The sequence below is a fragment of the Marmota monax genome, unplaced genomic scaffold (genome assembly GCF_021218885.2).
Source record: "Marmota monax isolate L192 unplaced genomic scaffold, Marmota_monax_Labrador192_F-V1.1 WCK01_AAM20220418_F8-fsc00020, whole genome shotgun sequence".
Taxonomy (NCBI): Eukaryota; Metazoa; Chordata; class Mammalia; order Rodentia; family Sciuridae; genus Marmota; species Marmota monax.
In genome coordinates, this window is record NW_026692912.1 from 19,213,717 (window position 1) to 19,235,953 (window position 22,237).

At 48.9% G+C, this 22,237-nt stretch overlaps 1 protein-coding gene across 6 annotated transcripts in view; it reads left to right on the forward strand.

Annotated features, from left to right (window-relative positions):
• The first annotated feature begins 3,089 nt into the window (after nucleotides 1-3,089).
• Nucleotides 3,090-22,237, forward strand: part of Mvb12b (multivesicular body subunit 12B) — a 165,941-nt gene continuing 146,793 nt past the window's right edge. For 2 of the 6 annotated variants that reach the window (XM_046451539.2, XM_046451536.2), the window contains exons 1-2: nucleotides 3,094-3,233; nucleotides 15,612-15,734. In XM_046451539.2, the coding sequence (XP_046307495.1) occupies nucleotides 3,153-3,233; nucleotides 15,612-15,734 (204 nt within the window). In that variant the 5' untranslated portion in view covers nucleotides 3,094-3,152. Of the gene's footprint in view, nucleotides 3,234-15,611; nucleotides 15,820-21,521; nucleotides 22,122-22,237 lie in introns of those variants that run through there. The other 4 variants (XM_058581766.1, XM_058581767.1, XM_058581769.1 and 1 more) reach the window with 4 other exon arrangements.

Sequence of the window (22,237 nt, forward strand, 5' to 3'; positions counted from 1 at the left end):
ATTTCAACATTTTTGGGTATTTCCCCATGTTTACTTATCAAACAAGCTTTAAAGTAATTTTGCCATGTTTTAGCTCACTCTTCACCCCCAAATCACATTGATCCTTTGATGTGGATTTATAAATTTATAAATTGATTTGGGCATATATGATTTTTTTTAAATGTTGAGACGTTCTATTCAAGGATTTGTTATATTTTTCCACTTAAAAACATTTTCTTTTTATGCCCTTCAATAAGACTTTATAGTTTTCTAATGTACCTTACTATTTCTTGTTAAGCATATGTTTAACACATGACTTTGAATATTTATTGTTAATGTGAATATATTTTTTTGCATCACACTTCCTAAATGGCAATCCCTAGTCTTTAGTGTCATACATGGGGGAATCCTACAAGTAATGCCTCTCTCCCTTCTGAGTTTAGAACAAACTGAAGCATAGATAGAAGAGAGGATAGGACATAAAAACATTACCTGTATTATTGATAAGTATGATTAAAAGGTGTAGCTTTTGATCTGTAGCTAAGTAGGTTTAGCATATTCCTCCTTGAAGTAGATAGATTTAGTCTTATAGTTGCAGGAATTATAGGACAATAATATCTCTCTCAGAAACAGGTTCAGTTACTGAATAGTGAAAGCACATAAAAATATTTATGACTGCTTTCTGCAGTCAGCCAAATCCAGATTCACAAAGGGAACTCAGAATCCTCTGTTCTCCAATTCCTTTTCCTAAACTCATTAATCACTTCTTCTAAACTCACTCATCCTCCCAGAAGGTGAGAAGGCCAGGAGTCAAATTCTAATGTAAGTTCCTCTATTTGGAAAAGAAAACTTCTCCCTTAACATTTAGGAAAGACATTGATTTTGCTGTTATTCTTACCTAAGTCTGTAATATTTTTAGCTGGATTCTCTTGATTTTTATTCTTAGAGAAACACTTAAATCATGAGCAAATAATGAAAGTGTTCTCTTCCTTCCCAGTATTCATATCTATTATTTTTCTTATCTTATTGCATTGGCTTTAGGTTGTAACAATTATAGCAGGCATCCTTATTTTGTTTCTGATTCAACTGAGAATACTTTTCTTTTAATATTTATTTTTTTAGTTATAATTGGACACAATACCTTTATTTTATTTGCTGTTTTATGTGGTGCTGAGGATTGAACCTAGGGCTTCAAATGTGCTAGGTGAACATTTCTCTGCTGAGCCACTAGCCCAGCCCTCAGCTGAGAATACTTTTATTATTTCACCTTTATACTTGTTTTCCATCATACTTTCTAAATCACTGATATTTAGTGTTGTTGCTGGCTTCTGATACAAAACTTTGTCATAAGAAGTTTAAATTTTCCTCCTAGTTTACTATTTTTAAAAATTTATAAGTCATTGATGTTGAGACTTAACAAATACTTTTAAATATCTATTCTGTTGGTAGTAATTCATGACTTATTTACTTTTAACAAGACAATATATTCACAGATTCCTTAATATTGAATTTAATCTTTCCACTTCTGGAATATATATGGATTGATCATGGTGGATTTTGACTTGTTTTTCAAGTCAACTGAATTCAAATTGATAAAATTTTATTTAATCACATTGCAACTATTATACACCTAAGTGTGTCGATTCACATATTAGAGACTAATCAATGAGCTTTGGAATGGTGGTCCTGGCCCAGATGAATTGGGAAAATGCCAGGTTAAACAAACCAAACAGGGTTCTTTACTCCTAGACTTCACTGAGACCTCAATATACTAACACTGTGATTCTCTAAAAGGTAAACTACAAGTGGCATGCAGTACTTTTTTAAGTTATTAGACTACAGAAGCCCCTTTTCAATAAGCACACATTAAATTCTCCAGGGAGTATTTTTCTAAACTTATCAGCAGTTCTCCTTTCTGGTATTATCCTTATTGAATTTTAGTATGAGGTTTATGCTAAATCTGGAAAATTAAAAAAAAAATTTGTCTTTTTTCATTCTCCCCCCCCACTCCTCCCGTGGTTAACAGTTTAAATAACACAGGGTTGTCTGTCCCTTGATGGTGTGATAGAACTTACTATAAAACTATCTGAGCCGGTGGCATTTCTGAGTGATACAGATGCTTGGAATGTGTGCACTTGAGTGGCTTCCCCACAGGATGTTTTCCTCGACAGCCAATTCTGCTTGGCATCCTTCTCTTTAGGATCAAGCTATTTTGGAAAAGCCTAGAATGTGTGAAAACGAGACTAAATGCATTAGCAAATTGATGCTGATCACTCCTGCATGGTCCTCTGCTCCAAATGAGCCAGCTTCCTGGCCAGCACCCTTTGAAATGACACACCCCTCTGCCTGGGGCTGCTGGCGGGGGCTTTGTAGGCATATTTGGTTAAGCAGGGAAAGGTCTGGTCTGGTTTTCCTTCCAGCCGCTCTAGCTGAGGGTTCAGCTCTGGAGCCCCCCTCCTCAGCCAGCTCCATTCCATCCTCTGGCTTGTACCTTTCTCCAAGTACCGCAGGGGCAGGACTCCTGCTTAAACCTCTTGCTCTAGAGCTTCCTTGAGGCCGGCCTCCCAAACCTAGCTCTCGGCCAGTGTGGGTAAATCATTTCCCCAAACCAGGGAGGCCGAGAGCCGCTGGGAGATCGGGGTCAAGGAGGCCAGGCTGAGCCCGCGTTAGGGCAGCGGGGCGGTGGGAAGAGGCCAGGGGCTGCCCGGGGTCAGTGAGGCCTGAAGGGCTGGTGGGCGGGTGTCCCTCCCTGAAGAGGCCACTCGGCCCGGGGCTGCCTGGAACCCGCGGCCGAGCAGGACGGCTCCAGGGGCGGCGAGGCCTAGGCGAGCCCAGCCGGGCGAGGCCCCGAGAGGCTCGGCGCGGGGAGACCAGCCGACGCCAGAGGCGGCGGGGCCCGAGCGCCGGGGCGCCCAGGAGGGCCGCGGTGGGCGGCGGCGGCGCGGGCTCGGGACGCCTGGGCTCCGCTCTCCCGCCCGCCGGAGCCAGCCGCGGGCGCCCAGCGCCTCCCCCGGAGCCCGGCCCGCCGCCGCGGCCCGCGGAGGAAGCCGCCGCCGCCAGGCCGCGCCCCGCCCCTGCCGCCGCCGCGCCCCCGGTGAGGCTCGCGCTCGAGCTGCGGCGCCGGCTGCCGCCGCCTGGGCCCCGGGCCCGGCCCCTCCCGCGCCGCCCGGGCGATGAGAAGCTGCTTCTGCGTGAGACGGAGCCGGGACCCGCCGCCGCCGCAGCCGCCGCCGCCGCCGCCCCAACGGGGAACAGTTAAGTGAGGCCGGGCGGGCGCCGCGGAGGCTCGGCCCGGCCGGCTCTGCCTGCCCCGGGGCGGGCGGGCGGGCCGCGGGCCCAGGGGCGGGCGGGCGGGAGGAGCCGGGCCGCGCCGAGGCCTGCGGGCTCCGTGCCCGGCCCGCCGCGGGGACAGACCGGGCGGCCTCTGCCGGGCCCAGCGCGCGCCGCGGCTTCGCGTCCCCGGCCCGGCCTCGCGGCGGGAGGCGGGAGGGAGCTGGGGGACCGGGTGGAAGCAGCACCCCCGGGCCCGGCGCAGGTGAGGGGCCCACCTGGCATCGGCTGGGCACAGTCGCTTGACCCTCCAGGCCCGGGGTCCGGCTCTCTGCGGTCACGTGGGTGCAGACCAGAGTGCACCTGACCCTTAGGCATATTCTGGGGCGTTGGCCTGTGTGACCTGGGCGCAGCAGAGAACATTCACACCTAGGGCACCTGTGTGTGAGGTGAGATGTCCCGCTTGGGCGCTCCAGACCCAGAGCACCCATCCAGAAGGGCATGCTGATAAGCACCCTGCAGTCGCTCCAGTGCAAGTGAGGCACCAGGGCCAGGGGCTGGGACATAGGACCAGGGAACATCAGAACCTAAGAGACAGGCATGGAGAACAAGGTAGACCCAGGATCATCTTTGTCCTCTTTGTTACCAGCACACAACTGTTCCTAAATCATCAGCCTTTCTCTCCACTAAAGATGCAGCTTCTATCCCCTGTCCTCCAACAGCCTGTTCAACAGGGCACAGAGGAAGACCACAGGAAAGCATAAAGCAAATGGCTGTTGCCCCTTCTTCTGCTCCCTGCCCCCACCCAAGAACCAGAGGCCCCTGGATTTCAGCCACAAAAGCAGACAGCAGGCCAGCTCCTCTTTAGGGGCCTTTGTCTCTGGTGGTTCCTTCTCAGTATAATCTCATTGTACATTTCTCGACAGCTGGCTGGATCTCATCTCATTTTAACAGGGCTAGCAAATCTTATCAGCTGCACCAGAAAAGCCTTAGAAAAGTTAGAAGATAAGCTCTGCATAGATCCAGACTAACTGAAAAATCTTAGTGTACTCGAGAGGTTAGTTACAAGAGCTGGTGACACCTTTCTCGCTGGAAATCTTGTAGGGTGCTTTGAGGAATTGTGCCATGCTCAGAATATCTAAGTGGAGCCTCTGAGAAATGGGGCTTCTGCAGGGACCTGGGCAATACCCATGTAGAGCAGTTGATGTGGCAGTGACCAGTTCCTTAGAACCTAAAATCATGTAATCTATATTTTTTTGTTCTTTTCCTTTTTGCTTTTAGGTCTCTGATGTAGGCTAAAGGCATTTTCCATACCCTGCCTGTGTACTGCTGGTGGGCCTTCTCCACTTCTAGAATATTGCATCATGGTTAAATGCAAGGGCTTTAGAATTAGACCTCAGGCTAAGTCTTGACTTTCTTATCTACTGTGTGTAATTGAGCAAATTAATAAGCCTTTCTGAGTCTAGTTTCCTCATCTGCAGAGTGAGGCTAATGTCTGTGTTTTATTTTTATAGGATCATAAAGTATTGCAAGAAAAATTTAGCTCAGTACCTATCATGTGACAAGCAATCAATAAAAGTTGGCAGTTATTATTAAGTGTTTGTTAATGGACTGATCCAAAGAGAAGCTCATTTATTTATTTATTTTTAGAGTGGTGTGTTTTTGTTTGTGCGCTCCAGACCCAGAGCACCCATCCAGAAGGGCGGATTATTTCATTCTTATCATTAGGAGTTAATGGTATTGTAGAGTGAACACTGGGTTTCGGTTTGTATTTCAGACTATCTCTGGGACCCTAGGTGACCCTAGGGAAGTCAGGGAACTTTTCTGAATTCCTATTTTCTTAACTGTAAATATGACTTACAAATAAAATCTACCCCTAAGGGAAGATTTGAATGAGCTAATGGACGTGACTGCACTTGGCCCTTTCAGAGATGGGGGTCCTCATGAAATTTAAATAGTATCCAGCAGTAGGTTCCGGTTCTATGGGTCTAATACTCAAATAATTTATTGGCAATGACTGGACTATCAGCAAAAGAATTCAGGAATGTCGTGGCTTTGTATGTGTTACAAAACTCGGCCATGTGAACTCTGAGGGCCTTGGAAGAGGTAAGGGAGTTCTGTGGCCTCTCTGCTTCGGAACCCTAGGGGCCCTGGCTGCAGCAGGCTGGAAGTGCTCTTTGCTTCATGCCCAAAGAGCGACGTCCTCACCGCACTGCAAAGTAATGGTGGTGTTGGAGTGGAGCTTGGGAGGTGCCATTACGAAGATAACAAATGACTTCATGGCTGGGATGTCTTCAGGCTGAGGGCACTGGTTGGTGGCCGTGGCTGAATGAGCAGAGCCTCCTTTGCCAGTCAGGCAGTGAGGGGTTCCTTGAAAGAGCTGCTCCTCCCAGGCTCTTCTCCCTCTCCCAGGCCCTCCTGGCCAGTGAATCCCTGGCCTCAGGGCTCTCCTCGGCCTTCTGCTCCCAGGGCCACTGTTGGGAGTTGTGATTTCCCTGTGTAGTGTGCACTGCTTGCAGTGGCCTTGCCTGAGTCAGATCTCTCTTCAGCTGCCTGGGAAGCAAGGCCACTGCGGGGTGTGTGTGACATTACCTCCCTTGTTGGGGACATCCTGTGGACATGTGTTTGGTTTATTTGACATGCTTCTGGCAAGATGTGGAGCTCCTCCAGGCAGAAATGTGAGAGCCCTGTGGGCTTGGAGCCCAGGCCGCACACAGGGGCCTTATAGCTCCAGGTTCCCCAGGACGGGAGAGCCACCTCCTTGCTGTGGCTGGAACCTGCCTGAGGTTGTTCTCTTGCTCTTTGTATGTAGATATACATCTACGTGCACACACTTGCTTAAAACATGGATGCTGAGCAGTAGCGCAGAGTCTTCAAAAGATCATCCCCTTATCCTTCAGAAGAAAGTCATAAAGGGGTTCTTAATGAGCCAAGTTACCTGGGTGTTTATGACAATGTTGATTCCCGGGTTTTAGGCCTAGACTCTTGAATTAGATTCTCTGGGGAAGGAGCCCTGGAACATGCAAGTTTAACAGACTCGTGGGCTGAACTTATATTTGCTGAAATTTGAAAACCACAGTTCTGGATACTTTCTAAAAAATTGTTAAGGGGCTGGGGATGTGGCTCAAGCGGTAGCGTGCTTGCCTGGCAAGCGTGCGGCCCGGGTTCGATCCTCAGCACCACATACGAACAAAGATGTTGTGTCCGCCGAAAACTAAAAAATAATCATTAAAAAATTCTCTCTCTCTCTCTCTCTCTAAAAAAAAAAAAAAACAACAATAAAAAATTGTTAAATGCACACGCCATAAAATTTGGCATCTTAGCTATATTTAAATGTAGTGGCAGTAAGTACATTTCACACTGTTGAACAGCCGATCTCTAGAACTTTTTCATTTTGCAAAACTGAAGCTCTGTACCCCCTAAAACTCCCCATTTCCCTTCCCCTTGGCTCTTGGCAGCCACCCTTCTGCTGTGTCCCTCTGAGTTTCTGACTCTGTGCCTTCCTGAACAGGCAGGACCATATAGATTTCACTTTTTGTGACTGGCTTGTTTCACTTAGCAAAATATCCTATACCGTAGCTTGGGTCAGATTTTTTTCCTTCCTTTCAGAGGCTGACTAATATTCTGTTGAATGTGTCTTCCAGGCTTTGTCCCTCCACCTCTCCACAGGTGGGCGCTCGAGTTGCTTCCATGTTTTGGCTATGAACACAGGTGTTCCAGTATTGCTTTGAGACCCCACTTTCAATTCTATTATATGGAAATTTTATTTTTTATTTTTTGGGGGAACTAGCACACTGTTTTCCATAAAATGATGGCTACCCTTTTTGTTTGTCAACAAGCTTCCCCATTTTTTCCACCGCTTTGGCAGTAGTTTCTTGGTGCTTTGTTTTATTTTTTGGTAGTGGCTGTCCTGATGGGTGTGAGGTGAGAGCCTGTGGTTTTGCTCCTAACTTGCATTTCCATAATGACTAGAGGTGTTGAATGTCTTTTCATATGCTAACTGGCCATTTGTATATCATTTTGGGGGAAATGTTTGTTCAAGTCCTTTGCCCATTTTAGTTGGCTCATTTACTTATACACAATAGTGGGATTCATTGTGATACCCATGTATGCCTGTCACATAATGTGGCCCATTTCCCAGTACTTCCCCTTTCACTTCTCTCCTGCTTCTCTCCAGTCCTCTATTCTACTGGCTTCCCTTCTGTTGGCAGGAAAAGCCTCTTTTCTCCCCTTTCTTTCTAGCATCCATAGATGAGAGAAAGTCATGACTTTAATTCTTTTGGATAAATACTGAGTAGAATAGCTGGGATATATGGTAGAGCCATTCCTTGTCTTTTGAGGAACTCAGAATACTTGACTTTCTGTTATTTCATTCCAGTTTCATCTATTTCCTGCAAATGATGATCTAAATTCTTTATGGCTGCATAAAACTCCAGTGTGCATATACATCATGTTTTCTGCGTCCCTTCATCTGTTGATGGGTATCTAGGCTGATTCCAGAGCTTGGCTAGTGCAAATTGTGCTGCTATAAACACGGATATGCATGCGTTGTGGAAGTATGCTGACTTTAATTCTTCTGGGTAAATACTGAGGAGCAGGATAGCTGGGTCATATGGTGGTTCCATGCCTGGTCTTTTGATGAACCTCCATACCGATCTCCATAGTAGTTGTACTAATTTACAACTATAAATTGTATAAGTGTATAAGTGTTCCTGCACACTTGCCAGCATTTATTATTATTTATATTCTTGATAGCTTCCATTCTTAGCTGGAGTGAGATGAAATCTTAGTAGTGTAGTTCTTTTTTTTTCTTTTTTGTACTCAGTATTGAATATAAGGGTACTTAACCACTGAACCACATCCCTGGTCCTTTTTATTTTTATTTTTTTGAGACAGGGTCTCGCTAAGTTGCTTAGGTCCTTGCTAAGTTGCTGAGGCTGGCTCTGAACTTCAGATCCTCCTGCCTCAGCCTCCTGAACCTCTGGAATTATAGTCATGTGCTACTGTGCCTAGCTAGGTGTAGTTTTGATTTGCATTTCCTTGATTAATAAGGATATTGAACAAAATTTTCACATATTTATTGGCCATTTGTATTCCTTCTTTTGAGAAATGTCTTTTTAGTTCATTTGCCCAATTATTAAATGAGTTATTTGTTTATTTCACATTACGTTTTTTGAGTTCTTTATGTGTTCTGGATATTAATCCTGTGTCAGAAGAGTAGCCAGCAAAGATTTTCTCCCATTCTGTAGCTTCTCTCCACACTTCTAATTGTATCCTTTGCTTTGCAGAAGAATTTAATTTGATGTCATTTCATTGATTAACTCTGGGTTTTATTTCTAGAACTTTAGGAATCCCATTGAGAAAGTCTATGCCTGTACCCATGTTTTCTTCTAACAATCATTTGCCCAATTTTTAGTTAGTTTGATTTTATCGTTGAGCTGTAGGAGTTCTTCATGGACCTGGATAGTAATCTCTCACGAGATATAAGATTTGCCAGTGCTTTTTCTGATTCCTTGGGTTATCTTTTTAGTCTATTGATTGTGTCCTTTGATGCAAATTCTAGATGATTTCTATACATTGTAACCCTGTTGAGAACACCTTGTCTATTATTCTATTATTTTTTTAGGGGGTGACCAACTCCAGCCCAGTTTGGTTGATGTGCCAAGGGTCATACAGGGGTAGGTGTCAGCTGGGATTGGAGCTGGGTCCATCTAACTGCAAAGACTGCCCCCCTCCTCCCCTCAGCTCTGCCTGCTATTCTGCCCGCTGTGCTAATAGCAGACAGAGGAGGCCTCTGGGTCAGAAGGAAGTGGCCTTGGAGGGAGCGGTGTTGAGCTGGAAGGCCTGGGACTCTCTTCCTTCAGACCACTGGGGCACCTATAGGTCTGCATCATTGCTCAGCTCTTAGAAATGGCAGAGGGGGGCAGATAGGTTGTGAATTTTATTTATTTTTTATTTTTATTTTTTTGTTCTTTCAGTGTTTCAGCACCTGTCTGGCTGGGCAGTTGGTAAAAGTCTGTGGAGGTGGGAACCTGGCCCAGATTCTGAATGGTGGGGTGGGTGTCTGTAGGGGAGCAATTGTGCCTTCTTAGCTGACCTAAGATGGGAGGGAAAGACTGGGGGACTCATTTCGAGACTGTTCCATGAAAGGTCACCTTCAGGTTGATTCTATTCATTCATCATTCATTAAACACTTAGAAAGTGCCTACTCTTAGGTGCTTACATTTTGGACTATGGACCATCTGTTTCAGTGTCAGCTGGGAGCTTGTTAGAAATGCAGCCTCTTAGGCCCCCAGACCTGCTGTCAGTGTCTCTGGGGTGGGGCTTAGGAGTGTCTGTCTTAACAGCCTCTCCAGGGGACTCTCACGTGTGCTACAGTCTCATGACTCCTACTACTGAATGCAGTCTCGTCCCCCTCCATCCCTGCTCTCCCTAGACATCTGTGGACTGCTGTGTGCCAGGGAATGTGGTGGGTGCATGGAGGTCAGCTGCATTTGGAGGTGTGGTTGGGACATGCACGTGAAGAGAGCCAGCCCATTTGCCTAGAATTGAATTGACATCATGGAACTTTTACTCTGCGGACACTGGCCATTAGGACAGGAGTGTGACTTATCTTACAGTACTAAATACATCAGGAACCATTGCCCTTGGGGCCTCCTAGGATGGTTTCATTTGTAGGGCATCTATTTCTGTTGGGGTCCTCCTTTTTCCTGCTATCCAGGGGACAGTGTGGTATCACCAGGTCAGACCTGGACTACCTCATTTGCAGTGATCTTGAGCAAGTCAGAGTAGGGATTCACATGCTCTACAGGATGGCGCACCCTCCAGCCGTGTTCCCTTGCTTTGGTCAAGTTGGGCTTGTATAGGGCAGGGCTTGGGCCAGGGCAGTGCTGTCGAACTTGATCCTGGATTTACTTTTCGAGAGGGAATTCTGGGATCTAGAGTTGCACTATATGGGCTGATGCAGCCTGAGCCTGGGACCTGCCTCACATAGTTTATGGACTCTAATCATAAGATGGTTAATATAAATCCAAACATTGGTCAGATTCAACTGATGTGTTTAGGTACCAGATTCTTCTATTAGAAGAAACAGAACAAATATTGCTGGGATGGGAGGAGGTGCTCATAATTGTTAGTTTCTTAGCTGGAAAATTCTTTGTGATCTAAGAGAGCCTAAAATTATATTTACTTCAGTTCCCCAATGTCCCAGCAGCCCATGGCCTGAAGCCACCTGAGAACCAGAAAGCATGTATGAAGGATTTGACTTCTGGCTGGTCAAGAGGTCATCTGTCCAGGTCAGAGTGCAGGCAGTGCTGGGTGCCTGCCCACTGCTGCAGGCGCCTGCTCTCAGTCCGCAGCCTCCTGAGGAAGTGGGTCTTTGCACCATTGCCTCAAGGAGGTGGCCTGGTTGTGTGTGTGTGTGTGTGTGTGGCAGTGCATGTTGGTGAAGCCTGGCCACTGGTTCCTTCCTTTGAGGCTATGCCATGTCCTCTTGACCCTTCTTGCGAATCTGTCAGGAGAAAGGTGCTAGTACTCTTGAGGCACCAAAGGGGACGAGGACGAGGATTCCTGCAGACCATCGCTGCAGCTGGGAAATGGGCCGAGAACCTCCCCAGGACACTGGCTGTGGCAGCAGTGTTTGCTAGGACAGCCCAGTCCTAGTGGGAACCCTGCTCTGTGTCCTTCCCCAGGGTGAGTTAAGTTTTCATTCCCTTACCTCCCCAGCCCCGCAGGGGATGGCAGTTTAAGTCTTTGGTGCCCTTGACTTTGGATTTCAAGCAAGCTGATCACAAGTTCATCCTTCTGTAGGGACTTAATTAACCCACTGGTTTTGTCATTTCAATTACAGTAGCCCGATTTGACCTACCCCCCTAATACTTTGAAATCACTCTCCTCAAAAGTTGTGCGGTCATGCCTTTGGCCCTGGCGGGCTGCTGGCCCTGCTTCTGAGCCAGCCTCCCTTGCGCAGCAGGGAGGCCCGATGCCTCCTTTGAAGGCAGCACCCCTGCCCCCTGCAGTCATGGCCCCCCGAAAGCACTTTAAACTCAACCCACACCCCGCTGCTGGGAGGGCCTCGGTGGAGAGAGGGCTGCGTGTTGTTAGTTGGGTTTGGATTTCAGTACTGGAGTTGATAGAATGAGATAAACCCAGGCTCACTATGGCCGTGGAAATTAAACAGAGATGATATCAAAGTTCCCCTGAGTTTTCAGCTGTGATACAGTAGCTTAGTTTTCTCCCAGACTGGGGCCGGGAGGCAGGCCTTTGATTCTGAAACAATGTTCAGCATCAGTGAAGCCCTGCTGCTGACTTTTAGGGATTAAGCACACTGTTGTGGTAATTCTTTGATCAGCTACAAGGGAGCAGTGTGCCGGCTGTGTGAAGGAGCTTCATAGTTAAAGTTCATTTCTCTGTGAACCTGGGATGACAGCATTGGTGAGGTGCTGCAATGCTGGCATGAGGGCCTCCCAGCGCTGTTGGCAGCAGGGCAAGCAAGAGCGGGCAGCAGGTTCCTCCCGGCCAGTGTACGGTATGCATCAAACATGGTGTGCCGGGCAAAGTGCACCGTGGATCAGGTAAACCCTCCTCATCTTGCCCAGTTCATGCCACACCTATGCGCACATGATCAGGCACACACCCGCTCATGCCTTGGGGTAGAACCTCTTGATTAGACACAGAACAGCTGCCTGGAGCTAAGCTTTGCAGCCCCCAGCTTGCAAATGTCTTTGCAGAGGCTGTATGCTTACTCAGGGTAGAGGTTGGTTGGGGATTGAGACCAGATGACCCCTAGGCTAAATTAGGACAGCTCAAGGTCAGTGTCACTATGATCTGGAGCAGAGCAGATGGGACCCTCAGTGCCCCACCTTCCTTCTTTCCTTGGCCTTTGTTGAGGACTGACTTGGATTCAGACCTGCTTAACACTGAAGTTCTACTGTCTTGCTGTTCAAAACACTGGGTCCACTTTTGCTTTCCCTGTAGAGACCCTCCTTGCGCCACAGCTGGATGGCAAGGTTTCCCAGTGGGCTCCCCTGCTCCTGGTTGGCCCCGCAGCTTGTGGCTGGTAATGGAGCCCCTGTGTGCTGTCGATCCTGCATGCACCAGGCCGTTCATCAACCTGTTCCCTCCTGTGCTGTGCTCGGATCTCCCTCATTAGGCCTGAATTTACCTCCATCCTACACAAACATGGCCTTAGCTCATTTTTATTGTTGTAAATTATTTATGAGGGGAATGTTGAATCTTGAAACTGAGGTGTGAGGAAAATTAATCCCATGTTACTTTTATCTTTCTGTACTTTTCTCCCCCTTGCTTGACTTATTGAGCTATGGCCAGAGAAAGAAGAGCTTTGGCATTTTAAAATATAATTAGTGTTGAAACTGCTTTTCCAATTGGGCGGGTCGCTGCTCTCTGCGCACAGTGCAATGGAAAGCAGGCCAGACCAGGGAGGCCATGTCTCTGCAGCCGCCATCCCTGCAGTGTCTGAGAACTCAGGATGCTTCCTCTCCTGTAAAATAGGGAGATAACATGGCCCGGTCACATCCCAGGTGTGATGTGAGCATCAACTGAAAAGGAGCCTGGGAAAGTTTTTTGAGGTTTGCAAAGTGCTGTACAAACAAAGCAGAGGTATGTCTGCGTGTTTTGTGCAGTCTTGGTGTCACTGGATGAGGAGCTGCTGCAAGTAGGCCTAAGGATTTGGTGTTTTCTCCAGTATCCCATCCTGCCAGGAAGGTTAAAATTGGTCTTAAACACCCAGGCTCCCGTGTCCCCCACCCCTCAGATTCCATGTGCAGGCTCACATCCATCCTTCTTTTTCCCCTGGCTGCAGCCTGGCCTGCGACCCTGGGCTGCAGAGGATGCACGGTGCCCTCCCTTCTGGCTGGAGGCTCAGCAGCTTGGGCAGCGTGGAGTGCTAGTTAATAAATGGCCTTTTGTTAGGAAGGTCAATTGAAGTGACGGTGGAGACGCTGTTAAAAGTAATCTGCAGTCAGAAAATATGTAATTCAGGGCAAGCTGCTTTGAGCGATGGCCTCTGCCTTGGATATCTTGGGCGTTTCTCATTAAAAGCCTCCTTGGCTGTGGTGGGGCTTCCTGCACCGGCGAGTGGGCCGCAGCCCCGCACCCAGGGCGGCCATTTGTCTCTGTTGCACAAAGGCTGCCTTGATCCCCAGGGCACCGCAACTGGGGGGGAAGGGGAGAAGGGCGGGGGCGTGCGGCAGGGGCCTGCTGTGTCTGCGGCCCTGCAGGCTGGCCAGGCCGGGCTGCGCGAACACTCAGGCTCCTTTGTCCGCCCCAGCTGGAGGCCGCCTGCAGCCATCTTGGAGGCTGCTGGGCCGCCCGGTGCATCTTGGGAGGCCGCCTCCTGCGGTTGGCAGCGGCTGCGGGTGACAGGGGCGAGCGGGCGGGCGAATCCCAGGCCTCTGATGTATGCTCACCTTGGCCCCCCACCCCACACACCCCTTTTCTTTCACCTTCCCTCGCTCTGATAGTAGAGGCAGTAGTGTCTTAACAAACAAGTACCCACATGCTCTTTATCAATCCTCAGTGCGGTAGTGAGCACTGGCAGAATTCCTCCATTCTGTTAATGAGTCGTTACTTTTGCAAAGCACTTTTGGTAACCGACAGCAGGTACCAGTATCATGTACGCTGCAGCAACGTCGTTTTCACCTTCCCAATAAGACACGATTTTTTGAGTGCAGACTGTTTGATCAGTGCTTGTTTTGAATCAGGCAGCTACAGATATTTAACTCAAAATCTGTATTGGGGGCCTGCATGCATAGCCACTCAATAAATATTTAATGCCTACTGGATACAGGAAGCACTAACCTTCGTGCTTTATGCAGATAAACCTGCCTGGTAAATGAAATTTGAAAATAGGAAATGATGCAGTATGGTTTCTACCCCTGCCCTAGACTTGGGCAACTTTATCAATGTATTGGCAAGTCCGTTTCTGTAGCTTTCTGTGGGTTCCACCGGTTGCGTGTGTGACTTGCATGCAGCATTTTGACTGTTCCTAATTAGCAGCCTGCAGTCATTTCTAGTGGTCCCCTGTTCTTTCTGATTTTCTTTTCCCTGCTGCTGTACTGGGGGTGCAATCCAGGTTTTCGTGTATGCAAGGCAAGCACTCTACCATTGAGCCAACATCCTTCAGCCCTGCCTTTTCTGATTCCAGGCTAAGAATGTTCCTCCTACCTGCCTAGTTAGGCAGGGTGTTTGGTTTTCTTTTGAAGTAGTAACTGGCCTTAAGAGAGCTGGCAGAACTATAGTCAGTGGAGTTTAATTGTTACAGAAGGAGGTGGAATTTAACTTGCTCTTTTCACTGCTGCTTCTTTAAAAGTACTTAAGTTCATTTACATAAGGTGTTGCCTTCTTTATTTGCTTTCTGGTGCACTGGCCACTTGGACTGCCTGAGTACAGTGCTGTCCACGCTACACCTGTCTCCTCTGGCCCTGTCAAGAGGCAGTCTGCAGCAGCAGAATAATTCCATTTCCCCTCCCTTTCACCAGCAAGAATTAGGGTCATTGTCAGTGTTTAGCTTTGAGTAAGTGCCCACGTGACCTGGGGTTAAACACAACAAAGGGATCTGCCAGTCCTCTAGGGGTGGTGCTGCCTTTGTTTCTGGCCAGTCACTCTGGGTCTGTTGCCCCAATTCTGCCAGTCTCATCTGCTTTTTTATTAAGTGCCCACTCCATGTCAGGGACCTCTCCAAGCCCTTCTTTTACTTTGATGCTCTTAGTTCTTGCACCAATTTTCAGAGTGTAAGTATCATGACTCCATTTTATAGTAGAGAAAAATTGAGGCTCCAGGAGGTTTGGCTTCTTGCTCTAGGTCACCAGCTAGAATGTGATAGAGCCTGAACTCAATGCTCTGCCTTTGCCCAGTGCCCAGAACACTTCTCTGTATTTGCAAAGCTGCTTGCATGTTTGCAGAGCTCAGCCTCGGCACGGCACGGTAGAGGCAGTGCGCTTGGAAGCCTACACCTCCAGAAGGAGTGAGCAGAAGGGAGAGAAACAGAGGCTGTCGTTAGACATAGCCACGTCTGAGCGATCCTCAGTGGAGCTGCTGGTGTCTGTTACAAAATCAGACAGCTGGACGGTGGAGTTAAGAATGATGTGCTTTTGGGTTTGAGTCGAAATTTCCTCCTGGGAGCAGGCAGGGACAAGCCCTCAGTTTTCAAAGCTCACTTGAGGAGAGCAGAGGCCAGAGGTGATTGAATTCTTGGTCTGAGTGAAGGGTCAGCCAGCTCAGGTGTGTGGCGTGTGGCTGGGGACAATTGCCGTGTATTAGGGTTCTGGTTGCTGAGACTTTGTATTGTTTGTCTTAAACACTAAGTTTGAATTCTGTGCTTTCTTTTTCTTTTTTTGAACCAGGACCAATCCACCATGCCTGAAGTCAAAGACCTTTCGGAAGCCTTGCCAGAGACGTCCATGGACCCCATCACGGGAGTCGGGGTGGTGGCTTCCCGGAACCGAGCCCCAGCAGGCTATGATGTAGTGAGTCAAGACACTAGTTTGTACACTTTGCTCACTGATTCAGCAAATATTTACCTCCTGTGTCCGAGATCTTCTGATCCTGTGTGTAAGATGTGCTTCTTCCCTCTAGGAACTTAATCAGAGGTGGGAGACCAGTGCCAGTGGGAGGGCTCTGGGAATGTGCTGGTTTGGGAGTCAGAAGACAGAGCCAGTCAGGGCTGTATCCTGGCTTTGGCTGTGGCTGAGTCATTTGACTTCAGTGACGGTCATTTTCACCTTCTGAAAAATTAAGGGGTTGGGCTCACTGATTTCCAAAGTCGCTTCTAGTTGTGACACTTCATGACAAGGATCCAAAACTCTGTGAAAGACCCTGGTGGTTGTCATACATGTATAAATGCTACAAACGTGTTGTCGTACGCTGTATGGCTCTTTGCAGTTCACAGAAATGTCCTATCCGTGAATTCTTTTAGCTCTCTGAGTCCCTGGAAGTCTGGGAGAACACACAGTTTTGTCTCTGCTTTGTCAATTAGAACTTAAGCTCTAAGAAGTGAGGTGACAGAGTCCTTGTCCTTGGATATGGTGACTAATCAGGACCAGACCTCCTCCAAGCACACGCTTGGTGGAGCACTTGCTTTGCCCCACACCTCGTGCTGTGCGCAGTAGTCCCATACGACAGGACTGGCCCTTCTGTTAGTTCAGTGACAAATTCCCACACGGGTGGAGCTTAAAAAGTGCAGAGTGACACCAGGGGGTTAATGGTGAATGTCATCCTGTGTTTGAGATTCTAAGGTGATCTTATTTTTACTTCCTCATTTTGTTTACACTTTATTCTTGTACATTAAAAATGTATATCAAGAATACATAAAAATAGAAGAGTGCTGGTCTCCTTAGCCAGCACAGAAAAAAACACCTCATGTGATTAGGTCAGCATCCTACGTCCTGGGGTGGGAAGGCCCAGAGGCCTGGTCCTGAAGAAGCCCTGAGTCCCGGATTCTTAGTCTAGGCTGTTGGCATTTGGGGCCAGACAGTCCTGCAGCTCTGTGCTGTGGGACTCCTGTGCATCACAGGAGGCTGAACGTCCCTGGCCTCCACCCAGTCCAGGGAGTAGCAGCTGCCACTCTTCCCCCAGTGGAGATGATCAGAAATGTCTCCAGATATTTCCAGATGATCCCAGGAGGAGGGAAGGGTGGGTAAAATCAGCCCAACTGAGAACCGCTGCAGTCACACAGGCTGTGCCAGGTGGGTCAGTGTGGATCTGAGTGCAGGCAGAGGGGCCTGTGAAAACGCTCCACATCACTTTCCCAACTTTTCAGAATGTTTTAAACATTTTAAAAGTGAAAGAACGAGGGGATCTTCTTTGACAAAGGTTTGAGGGTTACCTGCTGCCTGTCTTCAAAGCCCTGTTGGAATGTACAACTTTCCATAAAGTAGAACCACTAGGTATGGCTTTTGCCATAAAACTTTTAGGAAAGCTAATACAAATGTTTCTGATTTGAGAAGCCGAAGTGTCTTTGGATGAGTTGGATGGTGAATCAAGATAGGCTGAGCGCTCGCCCTGTGGGAGGATGGGCCCTGGGGTCCCTCTCCTGGGAGGCCTCCGGGGAGCTTGAACACTGGGCCTGGCTTGCTCTCTTGCTGTTGCTCCCCTGTTGATCTGCATCTATGACATTCTGTTGGCACCTTTGGGGTCATCTTGAATGCTTGGCTAGTGGGTGGCAGATGGCCTTTGATGGTTTGGTTTTCTGAAAGTCTCGGGGAGCCTGACAGGAGCACAATCCATCCCTATCATTTTCTCCTAACATCTAGCTCAGGGCAGAAGAGCGCGGTGTCAAATGAATAAAATTAATAAGCACATTTCATGATCATGATGTACCATGCATTTTAGTGGAAGGTGAGCAGGGCAAGGGGCTTGAGCTAGATCGCCTGGTAATTACCCAGCCTCCATGCGCGGCCAAGAATGGAGATGTCTGTGGGCTCCCTCTAAGAGGGAGAGGGGTGGGAGTTGTCTTTTTGTTCTGGTCTCTTTTCAGAGAAGCATCTTGTTCCCCAGAGGACTGGCCCCAGGTTCAGGGGGATGGTGGGGAGGGCCCAGGGAGAAGGGGTGCTTCCCCATTCTTCACATATGGAGTTTCATATGAAGTTGTGGAGTTTGATAGTGACTGTGTGGGAGGAACCCTGAGGAGGTCCAGAGGACGAGGGTGCCCTGCTGCCGATGGTGGTGAGACCTCTCCCTGTCTGTCGCATGGGCCTCAGGGTTAGCCCACTGCACAGGTATATTGAGCACAATGACCCTGAAGTCCTGCGAGTCAGGCACCCGAGGGTGGCTGGCCCTGTCACACAGCTGCTTTAAAGTGGGTTTAGGCACCATTGCTGCTTGACATTAAAATTGCCAAAGGTTCATTTATAAAAATCTAATTTAACGACTTCACTTCCCTTCCAGTCAAGGGTAGCTTCTTAGGTTAGGAGGCTGGGGACTATTTGTTAAACTTCTCAACTTATTGTCCCATTTCTGTGGTCTTTTCTGAAATGGCCTCCTCTTTGTGTCCTGCAGCCACACTCTCAAATCTGGGAATGACTGGGGCTGATGTTCCATGCTGTCAGGAGTTGGGTGGGTCTTGTGGTTCTGGGATGACCCAGCACCTGGCCTCATGACTCTCTGCTGCAGGTGCCTGGCATTGACCAAAGGCAGCACATGCCATTTCATCTTATGGGGACGGGGAATTTTGGAAGGATTGTAATGCAGTGAGAAACACGTCATGCTACAGCTTATCACCCAGAATGAAACTTCTAATTCCAGGCCACTCTGGGATGTCCTGTGTCTCAGGGGCATCGGACTAGACCTCACTGAGGATCACTGTGGGGCATATTTCCTGTATTCCCAGTGACATGTCTTACCTTTTACATACACTCATGAATGCTTGCAGCTCAGACCAACGTCACAACATTGTGTGTGTGAGGTGGCCCTGTACCGTCATACCTGTGAAGCCGCTTTTCCATGTTGCCCTCACTTTTGGTAAAAATGTGACCATCCTTTGAAACCCAGCTCACACCATTCCTTGGAGAGACTGTTTGTTAGCGGTGCTCTTTCGACACTCTACTTGGCTTCACAGGTTTTATTGGCCACCTACTGCTGTACAAGACACCAGAAGTCCTGTATTCTGGGGCATTGGGCTCCAGGAGGTGAAAGGTCAGAGATGAATGCAGACGGATGAGGCCAGGTTACAACAGAGTTCTGAGCCACACTGAGGAACGTGGTTATTATTCTGGAGGGTTAGGGTCAGTGAAAGATTTTAAGGAAAAGAGGTTCTTAGTCAAGTTTGTGTTTCAGGAGTTCACAGGTAAGTACAGCAAGGAAAATGGTTGGAGAGGATAGATGTTGAGGCAGGTGGGTGAGTTTGGAGGCTGTTAGGGCAGAGAGAAGATGGGGCCTCACGGGGCAGCTGACAGTGGCAGTGGAGAGAGGTAGAAGATCTGAGGGAACCAGGCACATCATCTCTGAGTGCTGGCCCTGGGTGCAAAAGTGAGGAAAGGGAAGGGTCAGAGCAACACAGGGATCCCTAACTGGGCAGCTGGGTGGACATGGGTGTTCTCTGTTGAGACAGGAGCATAGCCATGTGGGTGGGGTGGGGGAGGGAGAGAAGCGGGGCTGTCTTGGACGCCTCAGTTTGACGTGTTCGTGCGCCATCTAGGCGGAGCCCTGGTCCTGAGGTCTGGGGAGAGGTCTGAGGGTCATTCTCATATAGCAGGGACTGGGCACAGCCGGCCTCAGCCAGGGAGGGGCTGGGGAGCCAGGAGATACTGTGTCGTGACAGGGTCACATCGAGTCCCACAGATAATCATGGATTGAGGATGGGCAGAGCAGTCTCAGGAGCAGGGCTGGGTGGACTTGAGGAGTGTGGGGGACAACACTGAGGAGTGTGGGAGGCCTTGAAGGGGAGGAGGCGGGAAGGTGGTGCCAGAGGATGGCTTGGCCTCCTGGGCCTGTCCCTGGCTTACAGGTGGTCGAGTGTTGAGCAGGTTCAGTGAGGGAGGGGCGTGGACCCAGGAGAGGGAGGGGCAGAGGGGTTGGGACCAGGGGTCCAGGAGATTATGTTTGGTTAGCTTTTGCTCCATCCTGCTGCATGGGCTGGGAAGCCATCCTCGGGTACGGCCTCTGAGACAGATAAACTCACACAGGCCCATGGGGAGAGACCCTGAGAAAATGGAGACCTCTGAAAACACAAGTTAGTTGAGCTGTGTCTTCAGTTTCAGATCAACAGAACATTCAGTATATGCTTGTAAGATATTGGATATATTATAAATTAAAATGTCACCCACCTGGGGACCTATACAACATGCCCACGAGTGATTAATGGCTAGACTGTTGGACCAAAGAGGAGCCTCTGAATTCCAAGGGTAGGTGGTCACCATGGGACTTGGTTTCCAAGGAATTTTGTAAACATTTTCCAAATCATCAAAATCTAATGATGGCTCGAGCGCTTAAGACTCCACCCTGTGAAAATCATACATGTCACCAGAGAGCCCATACCTGAGCTGTTAGTCCTCTCTTCTGAGAGGTGAGGGTTGCCTGCACTCCCTCTGAGTGTGACCTTCTTTGTTGTCCTTAAGTAAATCTTTACCTGTGCTATTGACTCCCTCTGCAGTTCTTCCTATTAGGACCTGAGATTCCCCCACTGTCCTCCCTTCCTCTGGTGACATTCTGGCCACGCACCATATCCATGGGCAGTGTGTGGACAAGCTGTCAGTGCTTTCCCTCCCTCCCTCCTCCTCCTCCTCTCCCTTCTCCCTTTCTTCCAACAGTGTTGAAACTAATTAGGCAATAAAACATTACTTAAAACTGTTGGGCCTACATAATTTATATATGCCCAACATGTATTAGGAGTTTTCTGGAAAATTGGAGTTTCACATGCTTGAACAGTAAGATGGAAGGGGTTGTGTTAGTTAGCTTTTGTTGCAGTGACAAAATATCTAACACTGACAACTTAAAGGGGAGAAAGACTTCTTTGGGTTCAGGGCTTCAGAGGTTTCCATCCATAGTCTGCTGGCCCATCACTTTGGGCCTGATTTGAGGCAGAACATCATGGTGAAGGGCATGGTGGAAGAAAGCTGTGCGGTTCATGGCAGTCAGGAGAGAGAGAGAGACAGAGAGAGAGAGAGAGAGAGTGAGAGAGAGAGTGCGAGCAAGCGCAAGCAAGCGCAAGTACACAAGGAAGCTGTCAGGAACAAGAAGTGGGCTTCCAGGGCATTCCTCCAGTGACCCACTTTTTGCAGAGAGGCCCCATCTCCTATAGTTCTCCCACCTAATAATCCACTCGGCTGTGAATCCCTCAGTGGATTAATCCATGGGTGAGGTCAGGGCCCCCAGGATCCCAGAAGCCCCACTTCTGAACATTGCTGTACTGGGGATCAAACCTTTGAGGAACACTCCATATCCAGACCTCGACAGGGGCTTTGGGGGCACTAGGCAAGAGCAGCGCCTCTCTGGACCAGTGGGCTGGGTGGGGAGCAATGCCGGGAGCTGACGGAAGGGTCCTAACCTGCCAAGGAAGGCCTGGTTTTCTCTTACCAAAGTAGGCAAAGAAAAACAAAATAAAACACACAACCACTCCCTGTTGAAACAGGCTCCGAGCGGCTTGTGTTTCATGTGGTGCTCAAGGAATTAAAAAATCCTGAAGAGCTCAGGAGGACAGTGGCAGTATCTTGTTAAAAGCATATGATAGCTGTCAGTGGAAAATGTGTGCGCTGGTCACCGCTGTCACATGGTCTCTGGAAAGCTGAAGCTGGTGGGGGGCCATGGGCGGGGCAGGAAAACCCCCCTGTTCCTCGTGGCCAGAGCCTCAGGCTGCCGCCCTCCTGTCTCCAGCAGCAGGTGGCAGAACCAGGGGCAGCAGCTTGTTCCTGTGGCTCTGAGAGCCGTTGGCCAGGGCCAGCCTCGCTACAGAAGTAGCCAGGACATGAGTCCCGCCTCCCAGATTGGTTTATTTTCAGAACTAGAGCTTGTTTTGATAAAAGGCACCAGGTGTTCCTCCTTTTTGTTTTGATAGAAAATACATTAGACCGAGATTTACTGAAAACACGGAAAGTGGTTTCACGACCGCCCTTGGCCTTTGTTTCCTGTGGCCTGAATTAGCAACCCGCTGTTAACTGTCCCATGTTTCCCCTCCTTGGTCCCCCTGGTCCCACTGAGCTTGTCCCCAGGGACGAGCCCCCCTGGGTGGAGTCCCATGCCCCCTCAGCACAGTGCCAGTGTCCAGGGGAGCCAGCGTGCTGCCCGACCTCTTGACTGTTCCCTCAGAAACCGGGTTCCTCTGCCTGCTTGTGGAGGAGCCGGCCTGCCTCCTCCAGGCTTCCCTCCCCTGCACCAGAGTGGAACAGAGGCCTGAGTTCCCACTGAGGACTCACAGCTGGGTGAGTGCCGGGCCTGGTGGGGAACAGCAAAGGGTCCCCGTGTCCTATTCACTATTTAGAAAGGCTTATAACAACAAGGCCTCAAATAATTGAAGGAAGAGAAGAGGAGTTGGTTT